Source organism: Anneissia japonica, unplaced genomic scaffold (assembly GCF_011630105.1).
Source record: "Anneissia japonica isolate Jap-2015-1 unplaced genomic scaffold, ASM1163010v1 scaffold288039_len1115542_cov189, whole genome shotgun sequence".
NCBI classification, from domain to species: Eukaryota; Metazoa; Echinodermata; class Crinoidea; order Comatulida; family Comatulidae; genus Anneissia; species Anneissia japonica.
Genome location: NW_022726160.1, coordinates 242,706 through 266,375, shown reverse-complemented (window position 1 = coordinate 266,375; position 23,670 = coordinate 242,706). Strand labels below are relative to the sequence as shown.

General features: G+C 32.8%; 2 protein-coding genes across 5 annotated transcripts in view; both read left to right on the top strand.

The window, feature by feature from the left end:
• Positions 1–1,355: 1,355 nt before the first annotated feature.
• LOC117113017 (proline dehydrogenase 1, mitochondrial-like) lies at positions 1,356–19,348 on the top strand. Of its 3 annotated transcripts, none has more exons than XM_033256229.1 (13): positions 1,356–1,504; positions 2,467–2,786; positions 5,130–5,338; positions 5,671–5,705; positions 6,774–6,917; positions 10,630–10,694; positions 11,278–11,462; positions 12,194–12,275; positions 12,808–12,900; positions 13,225–13,371; positions 13,935–14,209; positions 14,698–14,786; positions 15,656–19,348. In XM_033256229.1, exons 2-13 carry the CDS (start codon positions 2,526–2,528, stop codon positions 15,823–15,825), a joined length of 1,755 nt encoding a protein of 584 aa, XP_033112120.1. In that variant the 5' UTR covers positions 1,356–1,504; positions 2,467–2,525; the 3' UTR covers positions 15,826–19,348. The 3 variants fall into 3 exon arrangements, with proteins under 3 accessions (XP_033112120.1, XP_033112121.1, XP_033112122.1); XM_033256230.1 differs by lacking the exon at positions 1,356–1,504 and adding an exon at positions 1,657–1,760; XM_033256231.1 differs by lacking the exon at positions 1,356–1,504 and adding an exon at positions 2,139–2,239.
• Positions 19,349–20,642: 1,294 nt separating this feature from the next.
• Positions 20,643–23,670, top strand: part of LOC117113014 (synaptic vesicle 2-related protein-like) — a 38,676-nt gene continuing 35,648 nt past the window's right edge. Inside the window, exons 1-2 of one of the 2 annotated variants that reach the window (XM_033256226.1) lie at positions 20,643–20,755; positions 21,618–21,861. In XM_033256226.1, the coding sequence (XP_033112117.1) occupies positions 21,830–21,861 (32 nt within the window). In that variant the 5' untranslated portion in view covers positions 20,643–20,755; positions 21,618–21,829. The remainder of the gene's footprint in view (positions 20,756–21,617; positions 21,862–23,670) is intronic. The other variant, XM_033256225.1, reaches the window with a different exon arrangement.

Below are 23,670 nucleotides of genomic sequence, written 5' to 3'. Positions count from 1 at the left end.
GCTCAGTACAAGATTAAAGAACACACACAGCCGAGGGATATTAAACTAAAAACAAGCCTGTATGTCAAACTGAGAAATTAACGATATTCAAATGAAATTTACTGCGTAGCATCCTAAACACAATATAAACAAATAGACAATAAACAAAAAAAATCGAAGTCGGTCGAATGCCTATAATTATTTTCCTGTGAGGTTTAATGCCGAGCAAGGAGGTTAAAATAAATTGAGACAATTGAAATCATTAAGTTACTGTCAAAATAATTATATATTATGAAACGTGACTGTATGTGTCTTTGCTAAAAAAAATGCCTTTTTTGGAAGTCATTGCTGCACTGGATGGTTAATGAGATCATCAAGTCGCGGGCAATATTGACCAAGATTATTATTTTTGTCCGGCACGTCACATAGGACCTTTCGTTTTATTTTGAATCTTTGCAAACAACTGTCGAGCAGATTATCGGCTGTCCATTTAATATAGTTTGAATTTCAAACCGTTTACTTTTTTTTTTTTTTTTTTTTTTTTTTTTTTTTTTTTTGCTATTTTGAATAAAGTTGTGGTTGTCCCTTAAACCCTAAGTAATATTATGGAGGAAGGTCTAAACTTATTTCTCCACATGGTAATACAGTAGTATTAAGCTATTGATTAGCTTTCAACTGAAAAGATTACCGTATACAGTATTATTTTTTATAGAATTTAACAGACGCATGAAAAATGCAACTCCTGTATTTATTCGTATAGAGTAGACCCATAAATTTTCCTGCTAATCAATATGTTGTTAGTAGTAAGGAAAAAAAGTTTATTGTTTCGATCTGCATCGTGTCTCACTAGAAATGGATAACACATTTAATCCTTTTTCAATTGAAATATTATGTAGAGTTGTTCAAATGTTAACTCCTTCGAAGTGGTAATATAATAATAATAATAATAATAATAATAATAATAATAATAATAATAATAATAATAATTTAATAATAATTATTATTATTTTATAATAATTTAGTGGTAACATTTTTGGATGCACCATTAATGAACGTGTGCTGCTGTATCCAATACATATATAATTTGAGAATACACTAGGCCTACTGTGAATTAGGCACTCAATTATTGCATCATCGGCATCTGGTAGTCACATTTATTAACCGACTGCCAATGTCCTGTATCCTGTGTATTCGCAATATGCAAATCTATAACCATGGTTCCGGGTTGTAATCATTCTTTATCGTGTGAAAGCTATGCATACAGTAAATCAGCCCGATTTATGCCCGCGACACACCTCCCGCTTTGACCAATCACAGTACTAGCTCATAGGGGCGTGTCAATTATTCCAAACACGGTGAAAGAAATGCAATGTGACCGTGCATCTCATGGAGCAAACCAAAATAAAGAAACTGAGATTAAAATATATATACGTTCTCCAAAGCCCATGTTTATTGTGTGGGTGGATGCAATCCGGTCAACAGTACTCTGTCTTGCCCAAGGCCGACTCTTATATCTGAACAATCTGTAGGCGTCTTTTTTTTTTTAGTGATTTGCAATATGAAATCATGTAGGGCCTATATTTTTACAATGTTCTTACCAAGAAGGAGCCTATAATTACGTAATACTAAATTGATTATAATTTCTGTGCCACTACAGTACGATCATTTTGATAACTCGTGGTTACCAATCGACCAAAGCTCTGAAACCTAGAATTGTGTAGCCAATTGAAAAGAAAACTCTACCCGACATCGACAACTTCAAAGCAGTCTTCGAGAATAACGTATTTTTTGTTGTATTTCCCTCACATACAGGATGATAATGATTCTTTATAAACTAAGCATCTTTATGAGGCTTTCGAGAGTGGAATTATTATTACTTTATTTTTATTTTTTTGTTGTTAATCGTTAGAAAAATTCCTGTTGTGACAGGAATTGAACCTGGAATCAGAAGGCAAACATCTTAACCACTGAACTATTCAACTCCACTCCACTTCTGTTTTTATTTGACGTTTAGATATCGTTTCTTTATTTTTTCAATTAATATTTACAATGAGTTGTAAAAAAAAATACGATAAAAAATACAATTTAGGCCTATTCAATTGGAAGATACCACCAGCATTCCACTCGGTTTCTAATCTGAAATATCCACCACCTGGCGTTATTGCCCGCAACCATTATAATATTAATTTATACCCGAGATTATACCAGTACATGTCCTCATTTAAATATAACCCCCAACCAATTTCAATTAATATGACTGGTAATTACATAATAAATATGATCAATGGTTTGCAGATTATGTTTACTATTTTATTTTGTAGTAGCTACACAACAGAGTATCTCAGTCAGTCCGTTTGTTGACGGATCGGGTTTGGGCCGGTTTTTCACGTGCATGCATTTTTGTAGTGAAGAACAGTTGATCAAGCTGCTGTCGTCAAATGACGCCTAACCTTTACCTGCCTTTTTAACTGATACCTTTTTTTCCAGAATATACCAGCAGTTAGTACGCATAGGCCTACTTCAGGTCTACAGTATAAATAGTTAAAATGTTAAAATCGGCAAGATGGACGAAACAAACTCAGCTGTTTTTCCGATCAAAATCTTCAGCCCCAGTGACGAAGCTGGCAGCCGATATCTCCGAAGAAGTATCGGCGTCCACCAAGTCGGCGACACCTTTTGATAAAGTAAACCTGAAATTCGACAGCCCATTGGAGGCCTACAGAAGCAAATCGTTTGTAGATATCTTGCGAGCTGTATCTGTTTTTAAATTATGTCAGTTTGATTTTCTTGTTAATAACAACAAAGAGGTTAGTTGTTCTTATTCAACATTGAACCCCTAGCCTAGAATAAACCGAATCACGCCTAGCCTAGCCTAGGCCTAGAATGGAAATTCAACCTGTTGTTGGTTGTTTGTAGGGCCTAGGCCTGGGCTAGGCTAGCCAATTTAGAAATAGAGAGCCCGCTTGAGAGGTACGTTAACGCACCGGATGCTTTATTATTAGAGTTAATACTGCTGTATGTAGGACTTCCCATTGGTGGAGACAAAAAAAAAAAAAGCAAATGAAAATGACAAAATGTACAATTTGCTTACAATAAAAGCTTAATATTTCTCACAATGGCTCAAGACTGCAGTCCCCGATGATGAATCGCGGCGGGCTGCATCGTACGACGCTGTCTGAGTTGGCCTACAGTAGGTGACACTTTTAAACTAAGTATTAAATAATTAAATAATAATTATAATTATTAATAATAATGGAGTGGATGAACAGAATAAATAACTAAACATGATCTAAATTGATATAACTGAGGTAAAATAATAATGGGTTTGATAACAATAAAAATTGTAACCTAGTAGTTATAGTGCCATGCTAGTTTCTGGAGGTTGTTGGTTCGATTCCCACCCGAATCACTTGCAATTTTTTTTTTGAAGTATTTGGGAACGTACTAAGTGTTTGGTACAAAAACACATCAGATAGGACAAAAAACATCATTCATGTTAAAAAATTGCAATAACAACAATTACAGCAATTTAGTATAATAATGTTTAATAGTAATTATAATAAATGTAATAATAAAAAAAAACTAACATAATTGTGCACGGAGTGAGGGAAGGGGAGATACAGTACATTAAATCCTTTTATTTCTTTATATAGTGTACATAGGTTTCTCCACACACAAAATAATATTCAAATTACAATCATGTAATTAATAACATGTTTTTCGTAAAGCAAAATCATACAATGAATAATTAGATAAAGAAACACTAGTTGCTTTAAAAAAAAAAAATGAATGTGAAATGTTAAGATTTCATAATTATTAAAAGTCATAAAATAGAAACAAAATGGAGGCCAATTAATAATTGATTGGATGAACATAAGCCACATTTACATGGCAGATCATCATGATGAAGGCGTTTATCTGATGATATTGGTGTTAACTGGCCGTGTAAACCAGGAATGGGCATAAAAATTGGTCGGAGGGCCTTTATGCACTGCTTTTATACCAAATCATTCTCAGTTTTTTAATATATTTTTACAAATTTTTGATGTCGGGCCGTATAAAACAAGGTGTTTTCTAGCCAAAGGTGGTTGGTGGGCCGCACACATAGGGTTTTTAATTCCCTTTTGTGGGCCACAAAGTCTCAGTAACTCTGGATAACGGATCAGTAACTCCGATGATATATAAATTTAACTCCACATCACTGCAGAGTTACTGTAACTCAGATCATCCGCATAATCCACAAAACTGCTGTTGTTTGACCTTTGTCAAACAGAAGTCACTGTTGACAAACAGTTCAAAATACAATTATTTTTTTCCAGAAATGTTTCCAAAATAAAGCAGTTAGTTGAAATTTTGTTTTTTTCAATCACATACATTTTAGGTCAAACATTTTTTGTAGAAAACAATTCTGTTAACCTCTCAGAACACCAGGATTGATGAATTAACGGGTGGGGTTGGAAGGCAGGGTAAAATTAGATGTTTGGGGTAATATATAATTTGACTCTAGTTGTCAGGTAAGATCATAATTCCCAGCTATGGATTGAGGAGCTGCCAAAGGTTTGGACCACATATTTTTCAGCTATTTACAGTAGAATTGATTTTGATAATTTAGCCCTGTACTATATATACTTTTTGTTGTATTTTGCAAGGTTTGTATTGGTGCATGGTTCATCTAACATACAACACTGCATGAGGTGTTGCATGATCTGAGGCTCAGTTCCACACTCACAAATGACAGGGTTGTTGGAATATCCCCACATCCCCAGCTGGGAGTAAGACTTTAAAATTGTCCTAATTGTCCCAGGGGCTACAGTACATCCCATCACACCTAGGAAAAAAATGCAATTCTAATATTTAGCTGTTATTGCCTCTAAGTCTAAAGTTCACTTTTCTAGTCAAAAATTCTCTCAGATAATGTATGCGGTAAGGAAATTGTCCAATTTTTACACCAGTTTTGGAAAAGTGAGTACTGGAGAATTATTGAAAAGGGTGCACATATAACATTTCATGCCCGAATAGGCTCCTAAACATAACAAATTACTCAGCAGTTAATTGAATACTCTCCTCTGTTCATGTGAATCAAAAAAGTTATTTTATTTTCCCACTATGTCAAATTTTGAACTAAAAAAGTTGTATTGTACTGTAAACAGATATTGAAGTTGTCTAGACGAGTGCTAGGAAAGCGACTATTTGACAAGGTAATGCAAGCTACCTTCTATGGTCACTTTGTTGCAGGGGCTGACCAGCCCTCTATCCAGCCTATGATAAGTAAACTTGAGAAGTTTGGTGTTGGTGCTATTCTAGACTATGGAGTTGAGGAGGACATACCTCACAGTGAGGCTGTGGAGGCTGAGATGGGGTAAGATGTCTTTCTCTTTTCTTTCTCTCTGTGTCATATTTGGTTTAAAAATGTTTTTGATCAGCTTTCTTTATTGAAGTTGCCTTGAGTTTTTTTTAGGATCATGATGGCACTTATTTTGATCATTTACTGGTATGCTTCCATGGGCAATACTAAAATAGTAGAACCCCCTCCTTAGGGACACCCCTATTAATGGGACATTTTTTAACCATGAAACAAGGGAAAGTATATTTTTTAAACTACAGCCAACCCCTATTCAGGGGACACCCTATTAAGGGGACAATTTCTTTAGCCATATTACTAATGTGATTCTGTCTGTCAACTAATTTCAGATCTTGTGTCTCTGAAGAAGAAGTCAGTGAACCAGGTATGTACCTATAGGTTTTAAATAAATAATTAGTGATAAACATTTCATGGAAAATATAAAGTTCAAAGTAAACAGAAGCAGTTTACTGATAATTTTTATCAAGTATGAAGAAAGCATGGTGTACTGTACAACGTGGCATGAAAAAGATATGCGAGATGAGAAGTACAGTATTGTTCAGTGACTTTTGACACTAACTTGTATCAGTTGTGATTTGCTCTTCCTATAATGATAAGATTACCTGGCTTATGTTGTTTTCCTGATAAGAGGGAAAATTAGAAGCCTAAAATGTAAAGTGTTCATGACTATGGGAAAATGATATGAAAATTATATTTAAATGTCAACAGAGGTCTGCAACATTGACCAATCAATGCCAATTCATGGACACACTCCACCCAAATTACACTAGAAGCCAATCATCAAATACTTAATAATTACAGCAGAAAAGTATTTATCCACTAGATGTTCATAAATGCTATTATTGATTTTATTATTGATTGATATTTTTAATTTTTTTTTTTTTTTTGATTATTGATTGATTGTAATTTGTGGGGTTTTTTATTATTTCTCTTTTTATTATTTCTTTCATTTTTCTTGTACTTATATTTACTAAATCTGGACCTCATTCATTCATTCATTCATGCATTCATTCTTTATTTAGCCTATTATAAAAAATCACAATACAATTTGTAAATAAAACTAAAAAAAAAAACAAAATTCACAATACAGAATAGAACTGTAAATCTGAGGAGGCAAGGATTAACAAAAGCAATTAAAATCACTGTAGCTCACAGACTAGTTAATCCATTCCCAGTGAAACAGCAATTTAAAATTTATGATATATTATATAATAATAATTTATAATACTTAGGAAGAAAAACATGAAATTAAAACCTCTTGTGAGGCCAGTATGTCAATTGTATTGAAAGAGCTTACCAGAAATTGAATAAAGAAATAATAAAGACACCAAAATGGTATAAAGAGCCAGAAAAGAATTGCAGATTCAACAATTTTTGTGCTAAAGTATTACCACAGACTCGCACTGTAAATGTTAAATTTTTTTATACGCAGACACCCGCCACAAGAAATTCAAAGCTTATCGCCAGTTTGCCGACAGACGTAAGGATGTTTCCAGTGCCAGGACTTACTTTTATCAAGATGAACATAAATGTGATCAAAACCTGGCTACATTGTTGCAATGTGTAGACGCTGCTGGTAAAATATTGTTTTTATTATTCAGTCATAAAAAAGGTTTGTGTTGCCCAAACAAAAGTAAAACAGACCAAAATCTTAACAGTAATTTTTTTTTTTTTTTGTAAAAATGTATTTCTCCCTAAAAAGGAGTACAAAAAAGCACTTTTGAAGCTTTGATTAAATAAGTTATCTAGTGGTTATGACACCAGGCTAGTTATCTGGAGGTCATGGGTTCGATTCCCACCCAAATCACTTGCAAATTTTTTTGAAGTATTTGGCTTGGGCAACACAACATTTTTTTTTTTACTTCATCTACTTCATCATCATTATCCATTTAAAATAAAATTTTTATATATTATTCTCATTATTATTTTTTTTAAATTAATGCTCATAATTAATCAAACATTATAATATACATTACATAACCAATTTCAAATATATTATCAAATTGTTATTTAATTATTATTATTATTATTATTGATTTTCTAATTGCTTTTATTGATGTTATTTGACATACCTAGGCCTTACTGCAGGCAGTGCAGGTTAAAGAATATAAGTCATAAAAAATCTCCAGACACAGACAACAAATTTTAAGCAAAGGTTTATCTGCCAAAGTTGCCTAAAACAAGAAAGACAATAGATTTTATTAGTAACTTAAATCTGAACAAAATAGGATAACAAAAACTATTTAAAAGCCGTTTGGCACCGCAGTTTGGTTCTGCTCGAGGTCGGAGGCTCAAGACACTTCACCTACGGTTGTATCTCCATATAAGTGGGTATCTGGCAGGCTAAAACATAGAATGCGCTGATTACAGTCTAGCTGCAATATTATGGACTTCTCCTCAGGAGCTAAGTATGTGTTCCATATGTGCTTAATCTCATGCTATGGGGGTAATAATGTGAACGCTTAGAGGCGTTGTTGGTATGAAGCGCTTTATAAGTCTAACTTATTAGTATTTTAAATGTTTATTCTACTAATACCTTCGGACATGTTGTTACTCTTAGAGGTCTATTTAAGCATTTGTGTTATACCTATAATAAGTTCTGTATTACTGATATTGACTTTTGTTTATTATTATTATTGGGATGTTTATTTAATTTAATTTATTTAAATTTAATAACTTCTAATTGGAGGTTTTTATCTCTGTTAGTTGGTATGGAAATAAAATTTAAAAAATAATAATTGATGATGAATGAATAACATATTTTTGGATTTAAGAGTTAAGAGTGTTTTTACGGTATGTGCCTGCAATTACATGTTAGGCCTACAATACAGTACATGACCTAAACTCAGGTCAGATAGGGGTTTAAATGGTGGGTCTCATTTCATTTGTTTTAGTTCCTTTACTTTTCAATGCAATTCCCGTAGAGCATTTCAGTATTAGCCAGTTCTATTGCACCCGCCACAAGAAATTCAAAGCCTATCCCCAGTTTGTTGACAGACTTAAGGATGTACCGGTAATAAATGACAGGAATTACTTTTATCCGGATGAACATAAATGTGATCAAAACCTAGCTACATTGTTGCAATGTGTTGAATCTGCTGGTAAGATACTATTATTATTATTATTGTTGTTGTTGTGGTGTCATTCCTATATTTATTATTGTTTTTTTTTTATTGTTATTATTCTTATTATTGTTGCTACTTTTTGTTATTAATATTTTTTATTACTATATTATTATTGTTAGCTTTATTATTATTTTAAAAGTATTATCTAGCATAGTTTTTTGTTGACATTAAATTTTATTATTTTTTATTGATTGGTTAGCTGGTATTATTGAATATACAACTTATTTCACTGGGACAGAATACTATAGTTGATAGATAACAAAAATAAGAAATATTTTAATATAAGATGTTTCTTCTTAACACTAAACATATTTTTTATAAAGGAATTCTGTAAGTTTATAGCATATTGATATTAGTTGACATAACATAAATTCAACTCAGTTGTAGACATAGGAATTTAGGAGTTGCTGTCCTTTTTTTAAATTTTTTTTGGTTACTTTACTTTCAATTAATTTTCGGTTGATCGTTTTAGTATTAGATAATTATATGCCATCCACGATTAATTACTTCCCAGCTTTGACAATACTTTGAACTTAATGAAAAGAAAATGAAGGCGATCACATCTGACTTGAGGAACTCTGTAATTGATGATCATGCTTTAGTTAGGTTCCATCTTGACATATAATGAAATAAGTATTTAGGCATGACGATTGATGAGATTGTAATCTGGGGGCTACTGTACATCGAAACGCTTTAGTTAAGGTCCGTTGCGATGTATAATGAAATAAGTATTTAGGCATAATGATTGATGAGATTACTAATCTGGGGGTGCATTGAAATGCACCAGTTTCTAAAGGTCAGAATCAATTCCTTTTCCCTAAGATTTTCATGTTGATATAAAACGCTTCTAACCCCAAGAAGTACAAAGTGCAATTCTGTATTACCGTATGGTTTTAATGTATGGTACCATATTTTCTAGTAGTTTAAAATTCAATGAATACTAAACCAAAATTATTTATATAGTCATGTTGTATAAATTAAGAGGAAATGTATATTAACAGAAAATTATGTATCGATAATAAGGTTATTATGCAAAACTATAGTTACTATATTCACAAGTAACATACCTGTATGATTGGAAGAAAAAATTTAAATACCATATTTTTTGTGCTAAAAAGTGATGGATGGATTGATTGATTGATCTCAAATCTTACTGCCACTGTATAATTTACTCATTATTCATTAAATTGTTTAATGTTAGTTTTTATTATGATATATTTATTGAGTATGCTACTTCTCATGAGTTTGTGTGAGACAGTTTGTGCCTTTCAACCAATGTAATGAAATTAGTTATATTTATATAGCGCTTTATACCGAAGTCTCAAAGTTCTTGAGGTGTGGATTTGCTAGTCTTGCTAGTATACTAACTTGCTTCTCCCTTTTAAAGGGTCTCTTCATGACTGAGCTACCCAGTAAACCGGTACCAGCTACTCTCGTCTGTCCACAACAGGGGTTGTATGGACCACTACACCCAGATAACCCCCTACTCGTCTCAAAAGATGTATTGGGTTTTTTAAAGTGCACATTAGCAAAATTGTGTACACTGGGCCTATGTTTTATTCGAGAAGAATTGTTCCACCACCAGAACCATAAGCGAATGTGCAATTTGAACCAGTGCTGATACTATGGCTGTAGGTTGCAGCACTCCTTCCTTAAACGCTTGAACATTCCACTACTGTAGGAGCAGTTTATTTAGACTTGTACTGTATAGAATTGAATTCTCAATAAGCACACATCGCACTAAATTAATGTAACAACTGCAAAGCAGAGTGATATTCCATATTTAGAACATAATTTCATTCTACTTCACCCAATTTGTATTTGAAGCGAGTCTCACTTTGAAGTTAATATTTATCCTTATTCATTTATATTAATTGTTGTATAAATATAAAATTTATACAAATAAAAATATGTACATTATAACAAACTAATTTTTTTAAGGTACTATATGTAGTACAATTGAATACAACTCAGCAATTTAGTATTTTGGCTACAAATATTTATTTTCAAAACAAGATTAACCAGAAAAATATATATTACAGATTGAACATTCATGAATATATATTTGATTGTTTTTTTTTAGAGATAAATTACAAATCGTCATGTGAAGATTCTCAAATAGATGTAAATTGTAATATTTGTCAAATTTATTTAATATTTCAGGTGCATCATCTGAAAATGGCTTCGCAGCAGTAAAACTAACTGCCTTAGGACGCCCTCAACTTTTGGTAAGTCAGTCATATCATATACTGTAATATTAGTACTGTATTGTTTCTTTAAGATGGACTCCAATTGCGCAACAAGTCACTGGACTCAGAGGTGAGGAAGTGTTGTGTGGGGGGGCCCCCCTATGTATGTGTCAAGAAAATGACAGAGGGGATGATAATTGAGTGAATCCCCTTCCTACCTTCAAACATTAATGAATATTCAGGGATGAAATACTGCATTATAGGAAATGTCAATCTTATTGTGTTGAGGCTCTGTGTAGAATGTTAAGTAAATAGTAGGAGCCCTGTGAGGCCTGCCTTTCAACAGGGGGCCTGTGGCTCCACCTCTTCCCCCACCTCATAGGCATCATGCCACTGATACCGGTTTTCCTCATAGGCATCATGCAACTGATACCGGTTTTTAATCTGTAGTGTTTTATTTATATATTTGCCCTTTGTATTGCTATACTTTCATAGTAAATGCCTTAAAGGATTTACTCCTAACTATTTAATGAATTATTTGACCGCTGAACTGTTTCATATTTCCTGTAATATATTTATACTTTATATTATATAATACATTGTTACTTATATATACCGGTAGTTGAATTTATCCGAGGTGCTTACTAAAACTCGACAACTATTTGTGCAATTTGCTGGAACACTGGGAAATCTGAAAGATCGTAAGTTAACCAAAGAACAGTTTGAGGCACAGCTGGAAGCAATGGGAATTATCACCCGCGATAATTCAGGTGACTGGTTCACCTGGATGGATTATGACATGGATGGGTAAGATGACAATTCTTGTTTAATTAATAATTATATTAATTAATACTAATATTGATTAATTTATGATAAGAATATTTTGGAATGCATTTCATCTGAATCCAATAATTTGTTTTTTTTCTGGGTTTTTTTTTTATTCAAAGATAAAATAGTATATATTGCAGCATTTCATATACAACTTAAAAGTTTCATTTGAAACAATGAAGAATTTGGTTAAACAAAAATTCAAAGTAAAAAGTAAAGATATTGGTGAAATAAATAAATAAATAAATGGTTTAGACTACTTAAAATTTTGTTTATTAATTTAATTATGCAAAAATCAATCAGCCTTCATGTTTCCTTGTGTAATAACTTAGAAATGTTTCTGTAAAAATAACATAGAAATGTTTCTATGTATTGTATGCCTCGACCTTCAACATACTAATGTGTACATGAAACGTAAAAGATGATTTAATATAGTCCTTCAGACATTGTCATCTACAGTGTCATTTAATTTCCTTTATGTACAATTGTATGCTTTTTAGATTAAACTTATAGGTGTATAAGCATTTTTATTTATGTATAATATTGTATTTTGTAATAAATAATTTCTATTGTTATTTCTTTTGTATTTCAATAAATAATGTCACAAATAAATTAAGCACCAAATTTTTGTTAGAATTTTGTGGGTACTTTAATGTATACAATATATATTTTACAGAATTTGTTTGTTTTTTTTAATTCTTAATTGACAGCAAGGTAGATCTGTTGGAATGGGAGGCATTGTTACAACCAAACCATAGACTTCATAAAATATTCAAAATTCCAAATTTTCAGGTAAGTACTAGCAAAGATAAAAGCAGGAGAAGATATAGTGGAACTTCGGCCGAAATAGATTGTGGGAGGATGGTGACATCCTCTTAGTGACATCCACCAGTTGATTTTGTGGAACCTCTTAATGATGTCCACCTCACTGACTTCCTCTTTGTGACTTTTCCTTAGTGACATCAACCAAATAACCTCCTCCTAGGATGAACTCTTTGTTATGTCCTGCTAGTGACATAGAGACATCAACTTAATAATTTAAAATAAACAAGAGGCCATATTTTATGTGTACAGTGCACCCTCTAATTCCGAGACCCTCAAATTCGAAAACCACTTTTCCAAACACCCAAATAACAATCTTCAACCGTTTAACACAAAGCTAGCCCTTTAATTGGAGACCAACCCCAAGACTACCCCAAATTTTGGTGGTTTAGAATTTGAGTGCGAAATGTACTAAGACAATTTCATTCTCCAAGATCTGTACCTTTATTTTAGTCATTAAAATCTATTCTTTTTTTTTATTACTTTGTCTCTTTGATCTCAGACTGGGAAATTAGAACCATTATTGATTTCATTATCAACTGATGAAGAAACACAGATGAAATCTATGCTGCGGCGAATCAACATGCTAGCTAAAGTAAGTATAATTATAAGTAATTAACTCCTAGTACAGTAACATCTCCCAATTATGAACCTCCCATTTACGAACTCTCTGAATTACGATATTTCTCATTTACGAACCCTGTTCGGACGGAGGGTTACGTAATTGGGAGATGTTACTGTATTCCTTTGTGTCTATTTTAAATTTTGTCGTTATTATTAGTTTTATTATCAATTTTGTTATTATGAGCAGGATCTTTAATTCTTTAATATAATTTCTTTTAAGTAAGATATCACCTCTTATGTTGCGTTTTTTCCTTCCCTTATCTTTACTTATTTACGATTTCAACCACTTTTTCAGAGAGCAGATGAAAAGAATGTACGTTTGATGATTGACGCTGAACAGTCTTACTTCCAGCCAGCCATCAGCCGACTTACAATGGAATTGATGAGAAATTTTAACAAGAAAAGACCAGTTATATTTAACACCTACCAATGTTATCTTAAGGTATAAATGATTGATTATGCATCAAGTATCATACTTTCATCATTATCACTTGGGTGTGGGCTGGGAGGTGGGGAGAGGGGTGCATATGCCATTCAGAGAATGATGTCACTTTTACTGCTTTGCACTGCTAAGCTTGGAAAAACCGTTGTAATGTTGTTTTAGCTTCAGAGCCAATTCCCATTTAAACTCTTATGTAGTGCTTTTATGGCAAGTAAAATGACTTTCAAAAAAGAAAATAAAGATGGCATACATAAACATGTAGTTATGCTAAAATATCAGATGTGTGGATTCTGTGTTAGGGGGATCCTAAATTATCAGTAGTAGTTGCATGGTTCAACAATGTTTTAGTTATATTTATTGTTTGTATGGTTGTACCACTGTTTATTATGTAATTTCTTTTTTGTTTATGTTGTATTATCTTTTTTTTTATTTGCTGTTGTTCACTAAATTATTATTTTTTTTTTTTTAACTTATATTTGTCTGAAATAGGGATTGAGTTGACTTCCAGGAAATACAGTTCAAATAAATAAAATATGCATTTTTTTTTTTTTTTTCACTTTTAGGAAACCTTCAACAACTTAGCAGTTGACCTAGCATTAGCAGAGAGGGAGGGTTTTCACTTTGGTGCTAAACTTGTCCGTGGCGCATACATGGATCAAGAACGTGAACGAGCCAGAGAAATAGGCTACGAGGATCCAATCAATCCAAATTATGAGAGTACCAACACGATGTACTTCCAATGTCTGGATTATATCTTGAAAATGATTAAATCACAAGGCAACATCAATGTGATGGTTGCAACCCATAATGAAGATACAGTTAGGAGGGCGGTAGAATTGTGAGTTCAGTCTACTGTTACTATTGTGTTCCATTATAATCATTTAAAGTAATTATATAAAACTGTCGATGAAAGCGCAATTGGATGCATAGGGAGACCCAATCATTATTCACAATTTGGGGTTAAAAAAAGAGCACCAGGAGGGTTTTGAGTACAATTCTTGCGTGTCGGGTGAAGTTTAATCGAGAAGTTTCACCGAGTCACGCTGTTCATACTGGACATTTTGGCTTTGTGAAACTGGCTCAGTAAGTTTTACTGGACAAACAGGACTCTGTGAAACTTACCATGTGGCTGGGTAAGTCTTCCGGTCAGGAAAAGTAACTGGGTTATTTGCACTGGTGTTTTTTGGTTAAGACTTGTCATTGAGTCAGAATGATTTTATCGTCATGAAATCATTGCAAACTCATGAAAATTCTTATGTGCCTAATAAAAATATTGAAAATGAGATGTATCTTATATTTGATGTTTTCAATGTTATTTCGTTATAGAATGAATGAGTTGGGAATAGGTGCCAATGACAAGCTTGTTTATTTTGGCCAGCTGCTAGGCATGTGTGATCAAGTGTCATTCCCCTTAGGTAAGTTGAGTTCTCCTCCTCCTCTTCCAAGTCATCATCATTTTATTGATCAACAGACATGTCTAGATGTAATTGAGGCTATATCTTACACTAGAACCAACCACAGAATGGACAGATCAACATGTTTACATTTTTAATGTGCAAGAATGTTCCTGTATGATTTACTGACATTGTCATGGGACTGCTACACTTTATTGCTGATTGTGATTTTATTACATATTTATATATTTATTACTGACACGTGGTACCCATTAAATTTGTATTTTTTAATAAGATGTTTAATTGTTTATTTATGCAGTGATTGCAACATTATCATACACACTTAAAACTATATAATGACCTTATTTGGGAATATTTTTTAGACTCTCATATATATAGATACATGATTGGCTAATGTAATTATGAATTAATTACAATCTGCATTTTAATTGGACCATGGTTCAAAAGCTTGTACGTTAATGTATATTTTTTTATGTGATGATTATGATTAGTGTTGTAGATAGATTTAAATTGTAGGTCTGAATCTGCGGAAAATTTTCACTGAAAAGCCGGTTACTCACTGTGTTCGACGGCGACGGCAACGCAACAAAGAACGCACGCGAAGACGCGGCTCCAACGGATCGTCTTTTTAATGAGGATCCATTCAGATTGCCACTGACAATCAGTAGACGGCGTTGCGTTGTCTATCGCTCGCCAGAAGCAAATGTGGATTCGTCGTACGACGCAGTAAGTGACTGGCTTAAGAGAGTGATAGACCTACTCTATTTGAAGAATACAAGAGATTTTTTTGCGATTTATTTTTTAAATACTACATCTATACCTGCGTTTTATGTGTGGATGACTTATATTTGTACACTTTCTATAACTAGGTCAGGCAGGATATTCTGTGTACAAATATGTACCATACGGACCAGTGGAAGAAGTCCTTCCGTACCTTTCACGAAGAGCGTTGGAAAACCGAGGACTGTTAAAGGGAGTGCAGAAGGAGCGCAATATGCTTTGGATGGAATTAAAACGCAGAATAGGTCAACGTAGTTGAGACCCAAGTCCGATTTTTTTTTTTTTTTTTCAATTTACTGAAATAAGCAATGAAGTATTTAGTTATTAAATTCAGAGTGATGTGTGGGAGATAGATGGGTAGTAAGAGATGTAATAATTATTTATATAACATAGCACTTAAAATTGATATTTGAATTTTAAAAATACAGTATATGATAATCGCACAAATTGCAATGAAATTCAACATAAAAACAGAAATGTTATTTCTTACAGTATTTTAATTAATTAATATGGCCAGTGGTATTAGGCTAATTATACAGTAAACTTTTAAACATTCTGAATTTGTAGGAATTGAGTTAGTTTTCTGGGAAATTTTTGCTTGCTCGCTGGAATGTGGCAGACCGTGCTGATTTCTGAGAGATCCGTACAACTTCTCGGAGACTTGCTATTTAACTTGCCATATTTATTTGAATACTGTAAACGCCCAGGGCATTTATTGTTGAAAAGGGTTTTTGAGGGGAACTTATTCGAGGGAGGCATTTATTTTTTTGTGTGCAAAATGTATATGTATGTATGAAAAATAGATGCCCCTTAATTTCACTGTAAAAGTGGGACTAATCACATAATTACCCAACCAGGTTTGAGAAATTGTAATTCTGCTGGAGTACAATATTGAAAGAATGTGTTGAGAATGATGTTGCTTCCATTAGTTATATTAACAATCATTTAGGTGGTCGTTTATTTGATGAAAAAATTAATGCTCCAGGGAATTTGTTCAAAAGAGGCTTTTATTCCAAATGATGCTCTGAAGGGTAGTTTATTTGTGTGTGTGTGGGGGGGGGGGCACACACGTGCGTTATTAAAAGCGAAGCCATTATTCTCATAAATATGGTATGTATGTATGATAGTAATAGAAACAACTGAAATTGTAGATGTTTAATGCACTCATCTCAAAATCTTCCATGTCTTTCTAAATTAAATATCATTTTTAGTTTTGTTTATGCTAAAAGTTTAATGTGCACACTGCACCAATGGCCGTCGGTCAACATGATTCCTCTGACATGCAACATGTAGACCCTCGCAATGGATCATTTATAATGGTGACCGGCTCAACCCGACAATCAGCTGACAACGTTACATCGTAAAACACTCCCAGAGAGCAGAAAGGATTCTTCGGGGCAGGTGCCTTGGACTTAAAATGGTTTATTGTTGCATATCTTTAGTAGAAATATATTGATATTAATGTGGCTTGGTAAAGAAGGATGAATACTGTAATTAACTATCTATTATTATGAATGAGACTGTGTACTTAACATTCTTAACTTTGATGCAATATCTATATTTATATGTTGGCAGTATCCACCAACTGAACAAAACTTTGGCTAGCAACCAGATTTTTGTAAATTCTAAATAAGTATACACAAAAAATATGCAGAGTATTCTCAAAGAGATATGTTTTTGTTTTTCTGTATTATAGAACATAATATCAGAGAAGCAGTGAGAAATGTATACTCCTTTCTGAGTTTCACAACCTATAATTTTTTTGAGCAATCAAAAAGCTATATTGGACTTACAAATTGTAATTCTTTAAACTTATCAATACCTACAATTTTTGGTGATACGGTTGTTAAAACTCTAGGGTGCATGTTGTCAGTTAAAACAAAATTCTTTTGTAAATTATACAATTTGAAAATTTCAAAGTTAAAACTATGGTAGTATAAGAACTCCATGGTAGAACATGGTCAATTTTGAACTGCTGTATCAGATAAAAAATAACTTGGTATCATTTCCATTATGTATCTAACTACACTCCTGAAGGCAGCATACATGTGGCACATGCAATATTTATAGTGTATTATTATTATTATTATTATTATCGATATTCTTATATATTTAAAATATATTATATTTGTTTATTAATTATTTTCTTAAACATATTTGACAATAGGATCTTAGTAAAGATTAGCTCATCTTAGTCTATCTGGCATCGTAAAAACTGCAATAGATCCAAGACATTTGTGTATTAGCCAGATTCTCTTAAAACTGTAAACTATGCAATGAATTGACTGCAGTGTATATTTAGTGGCCGCTATAAAATTGTGAACTATGCAATTGAAATAATCAAGCCCTATAGCAGTAGATCTATATGGAAATAGACGTATATTCACCCATGTGACCACCATCCCCGTTTTTGCTGATATAATTACACAGCATTCCCTTGGGAGGCCCTCTATGTATTATGTACCCGTAAAGTGTGATAGTTTATATATTTAGCTTTCTCCAGTTCTATATGACAGATTTGTGTGATGTGCCCATATTTGGTATGATGATGATGTATCTCACCCATTAAAAGTCAAATCAAAGGTATTTGTCAAAGAATTTGATAAATGATGACAGAGCATTAAGCTATGTGGACACTATCAATTTTAATACTACAAATTTGTGAGGTGCCCATATTTGGTATCATGATGTCATATCTCGACCATATACTGTACGGTCAAATCGCAGGTATTTGTCGCATAGCGCTTAAATGATGTGGAAAGAGCATTAAAATATGTCCACACTATCAAATTTAATATGACAAACTTGTGTGATATGCCCATAATTGGGTATGATGATGTCACATCTCACCCATATAACGTCAAATCACATGTGTTTGTCACATAAGTGAGAGAGCTTTAGAATAGTGTTTTGAATGTACTACACAATTAACTGTGAATCTAACCAAAGAGTAATACGTTTTACAATATATCTGTAGGCACATAAGCTAATAATATATGTACGTTACTTTGTCATAGACCAACCACCTTTTCGTGGGTTTGTGCCATTAATAGTTTGAGTGATGAAATAGACGATGAGTTCGCAAAAGTAGGCTTTATTGGGGGTTTTCATTTTTTTGGCTTTATTGCGGATTTTCATTTTTTTTGTTTTTTTTTTCAAGGATAAAGGCTGGGGGATTCGTCACTTGAGAACTTTGACTGAGATGGATAAATGGTGCTTGTTTACGAATACTGCAGCAATGGGTGGCTTTCTAAATATCTCAGTTTCAGGGGCAGTTCCAGTGGTGCTGCAGGGGGGGGGGGTGGGTGGATGAGGGATGTTTAATAGATCCCCTTCTCAAAAAATTAAAAAAAGAAAAGAAGAGAGCAAGACGGGAGAGGGGGGATGGGTGGATGAGGGATGTTTAATAGATCCCCTTCTCAAAAAATTTAAAAAAAAAAAAAAAAAGAAAAGAAGGGAGCAAGACGGGAGAGAAAAGGCAGTGGTATTGAAAGTGTTGTGCGATACCGGATCAGCCCCTGGTTCTGACAATAGTATCAGTTTTTCATTCCTTTGTTACCATCCAATCAGTGTTTTGTGTTTCACTTTGATGTTGTATGTAAAATAACAGTAGTTTATGATTGTATATGTATTAATATATGAAAAAATATTGATTTAGTATGATTTTATTTCCACCCATGTTGTTACAGACACCTTGGTAATTCTTCTTGAGTGTGCACGTGTCAATCGAGCACATTAAAATGAAATATTTTGTAATAAACGATTAGAACACATTAGAAAAATCAGTTTGTCTTGTGTCCTTTAAATATAAATTAGATTGTCGAATTAAGTCGATATCGACTCATTGCTTAGGGTACCGAAGGTGATTACTCGTTACTATTTCAATTTGATTTGTCATCCTTGAGGTGGTAAAGTGATGAGGATTTTTATATGTGAGAGGCCACTGAACGCCGGGTTACGCGCTTCACGCACAAATTTGGAAAACTGGTAAATAACGATAACGATTCTACGCAACTACAGTATGTTATTTCATTTACTTCATTTAAAAAATAAATGGATTGGATAAGTAAAATAGTATAAACTTTAAACAAAACAATTGTATTATACATAAGCCTACTTCCATACTTCAAAGGATAAATTTTAAAATGTTCGTAAATACAATTCTCATTCAAATCAATAAAAAGAGAGGACAAACACCAAGGTGGTGGTAATGACGAACAATGAACCGATGAGACCCTACAATACTTCATATGCCATCGAAAGTTGACAATTTTGAATGAGAGAATAAACTCTGGAATAGTAATAGTAATATAAGTTTATTTGGTGTCATAGGTTAGTTGTATTGATCGGTGACTGATTATTGCTGACGTAAGGTACTGCCGTATACTGTACTCTGATCGCATTAATGAGAACAATACTTGTAATTTTAGACCGGCCAGCATAATGAGCGTCTTCTGATATGTCGCGTTCGCGAATTTTGTTTGCGATACAGCAGCTCGTTTAAATACTTACAGTATCCCGGACACGTTCTGAAATGTCAACTTTTTTACAATTGTAATAATTATTTACTGTTTCAATAAATATAATTTAATCTGAATAGAAACAAACATCCTTAATCTGACAATGCGCCAAATTTCAGCGATTTTAAGTCGTTTCTTATACTATTATTATAGCATCTTATTGCTTGCGCGTGCGCGCGTAGATGATATTTGCTGTCTGCCACACACCGGTGACTATATTCAAGGCCTAATATTAAATTTCAAGATTTACAATATTCAATGACTGATGAGGCGCTCATCAAGATAACCTACTTTAAAATTCAACTAACTTTCATACATTTAGGCCTCTAACAATTTCTTGTTTCAATAAATGCTTTCAATCTAAGGAAAAACCTCTTTAGCAGGTCTACGATTTGAAGACGTTTCTGGTCCATTACTGTCGTCTGCTTTCTTGCTATTAGCGACCATTATCCAGCGCACAGTTTCTCGGAATATTTTATTCGACTCGAAGGACCAATACAAAAATCCAATTTACGAAAATCAATTTATCATGGCGTAACCTTATTTCGTATTCACGGCGTAATGGACTTGAGTAGTGCGTGTTTGCAGACGGTTGTGACGCTTACAACACTCCTCGTAGTGTTTTCTGAGCCTAGATTCGTTCGATGTTTTATCCGTTGTTTTGTATCAGTGAGTATCTTTCTAAACAATCTTTTGATGAATTGTATACTTCAAATATAGGACACATAGGCCTGTACCTACTAACTTAAGTTATGACGTGCTCTTGTGACGTGGTGTTAGAACTGCTCTATGCCAAAGACACGACTACAGATTTCCTTACAGGTTGAAACTCGCTTAAATGATACAGAGGCCCTATCTGCTGTCATTGTTCGATTTCTCCTTCGAGGGTTTTGTATCAATTTTTTGTTTGTTATTAATACTTGTATTCTTTATTTGAAAAAAAAAACCAAACAAATGAATTGTTTTTCAAGTTTTCGCAATAATGAATGTGATATGACTATACATACATATACATATACATATATGTATATACATATAAATACATACATATATATGCATATATATATATATATATATATATATATATATATACACATATATATATATATATATATATACATATATTAATAATATATATACATATATTAATAATATATATATATATATATATATATATATATATATATATACATATGTAATATGTATGTATTAATAATAATGTTAAATGTGTTGGTATAGAGCTCTTAATAAAAAAAAACACTGCTTCTAAGCGCTTTACACATAATGAAAAGAAATGGAAAAAGACCATAAAATATCCTTACAGTAACCCAAATGAAGAATGGGCCTATAGCAAAATTTGTATTTGGCGCTATATAAATCTATATGAATTGATTGGTTAAAAATGCTCGTCATTTTCTTTATTTTTACGATAGGCTTCTGGTTGATTTACTGGTGTGTTGATAATTAAACTACATTAATTAATCAAACTTTGGTTATGTAGTTTTAGTACAGTTGTATCTGCTTTCTTCAGTAGGCCCATGCTTGAAGTTTGATCTTAATCGACTATTTAGTGTTCATGATCACTGCACAGCCGCTGCTTTTATCGACTCTTCCCCTAAGCTACCGGAAAAATAATCCACACAATGAATCTTTTGTAATGGTAATAATTCCGCATTGCTCTTTAAAAATCAACTGCTGATTTTACAAAAAAGAACCTAGGCCTGAAAGGAATGAGACGACATCATGGTTTCCAAACAGGATTACGTGTATGAACCGTAAGTATACTTTATGTATGCAAGGAGGTATAAAAAAAATTATACCTCCTTGATGTATGCGACAATGTGTGAATAAAGAATGAATGTTGTAATAATGTTATGTGTGTTAGGAATACCTGTGACTACGTCACAATCAGAGACGCGGCTAGGCACACGACATTATTTACTTGATATATCACACTTATGGCATAGGAAGCTGGACTCGTGTTAGCTTGGATAAGCAGTATCTTTTCAGACAAGATACAGAGGTGTTACCTAGTGTGTCAGCGGTATACGGGAGACAGACACATCAATTAATACCATAAACATAATTCAATTGGTAGGCCATAGATAGGCCTATTTGTCATATTTAGTAATTAATATCTCGTCTGTGGGATTGTGTCACAAGATCGAAGACCACTGTTAGAAAAAAAAATCGAATTTATGAAATACAGTTTTAAAAAGTAGTGTACATAAATTTCAAGTCCAATCGGATTCCCCTCCCCCGTTAATTTTAAAATAAAAAATGGAGATAAAAATAAAATTGTATGAAAGTCTGACAGCGTAGCCGGCCATCTAGAGGTGGTAATCATAGCTTTTCGAGTCTCAGCTCCAACCATGGTGGGGCCTATAGTGGGTTGGTTCCTCGATCTATATCCCTCGCTCAGCCCCTCTATTACGAATTCCTTGTGGTCGAATTCCGTGATTAAATCGTACGGGCCTCTGTGGTCTAAACGGTATGAGGCTCGCCGAGATAACGAGAGATTGTAGGTACGATTCTCCCCCGGACGCCTCTTTTTTTCATACAACTGTAATGAGGAACTTTCGTTGATGAACTATTTGATACGATTTATAACATCATGTTCCTTTACTATTTGAGCACTGTATTATTATCAATTTGATTTACACATTATATTCCCAGTGCTAAGCAGCAACTTGATTTGTATATCATTTGCTATTTTATTTATTGATAGATAGATAGATAGATAGATAGATAGATAGATAGATAGATAGATAGATAGATAGATAGATAGATAGATAGATAGATAGATAGATAGATAGATAGATAGATAGATAGATAGATAGATAGATAGATAGATAGATAGATAGATAGATAGATAGATAGATAGATAGATAGATAGATAGATAGATAGATAGATAGATAGATAGATAGATAGATAGATAGATAGATAGATAGATAGATAGATAGATAGATAGATAGATAGATAGATAGATAGATAGATAGATAGATAGATAGATAGATAGATAGATAGATAGATAGATAGATAGATAGATAGATAGATAGATAGATAGATAGATAGATAGATAGATAGATAGATAGATAGATAGATAGATAGATAGATAGATAGATAGATAGATAGATAGATAGATAGATAGATAGATAGATAGATAGATAGATAGATAGATAGATAGATAGATAGATAGATAGATAGATAGATAGATAGATAGATAGATAGATAGATAGATAGATAGATAGATAGATAGATAGATAGATAGATAGATAGATAGATAGATAGATAGATAGATAGATAGATAGATAGATAGATAGATAGATAGATAGATAGATAGATAGATAGATAGATAGATAGATAGATAGATAGATAGATAGATAGATAGATAGATAGATAGATAGATAGATAGATAGATAGATAGATAGATAGATATAGATACAGATATAGATACAGATATAGATACAGATATAGATACAGATATAGATATATAGATATAAATATAGATATAGATAATAAAATTGATGATGGCGAATGTTTGGACGACAGCAACAATCACGGTAACAACAATAATTGCAAT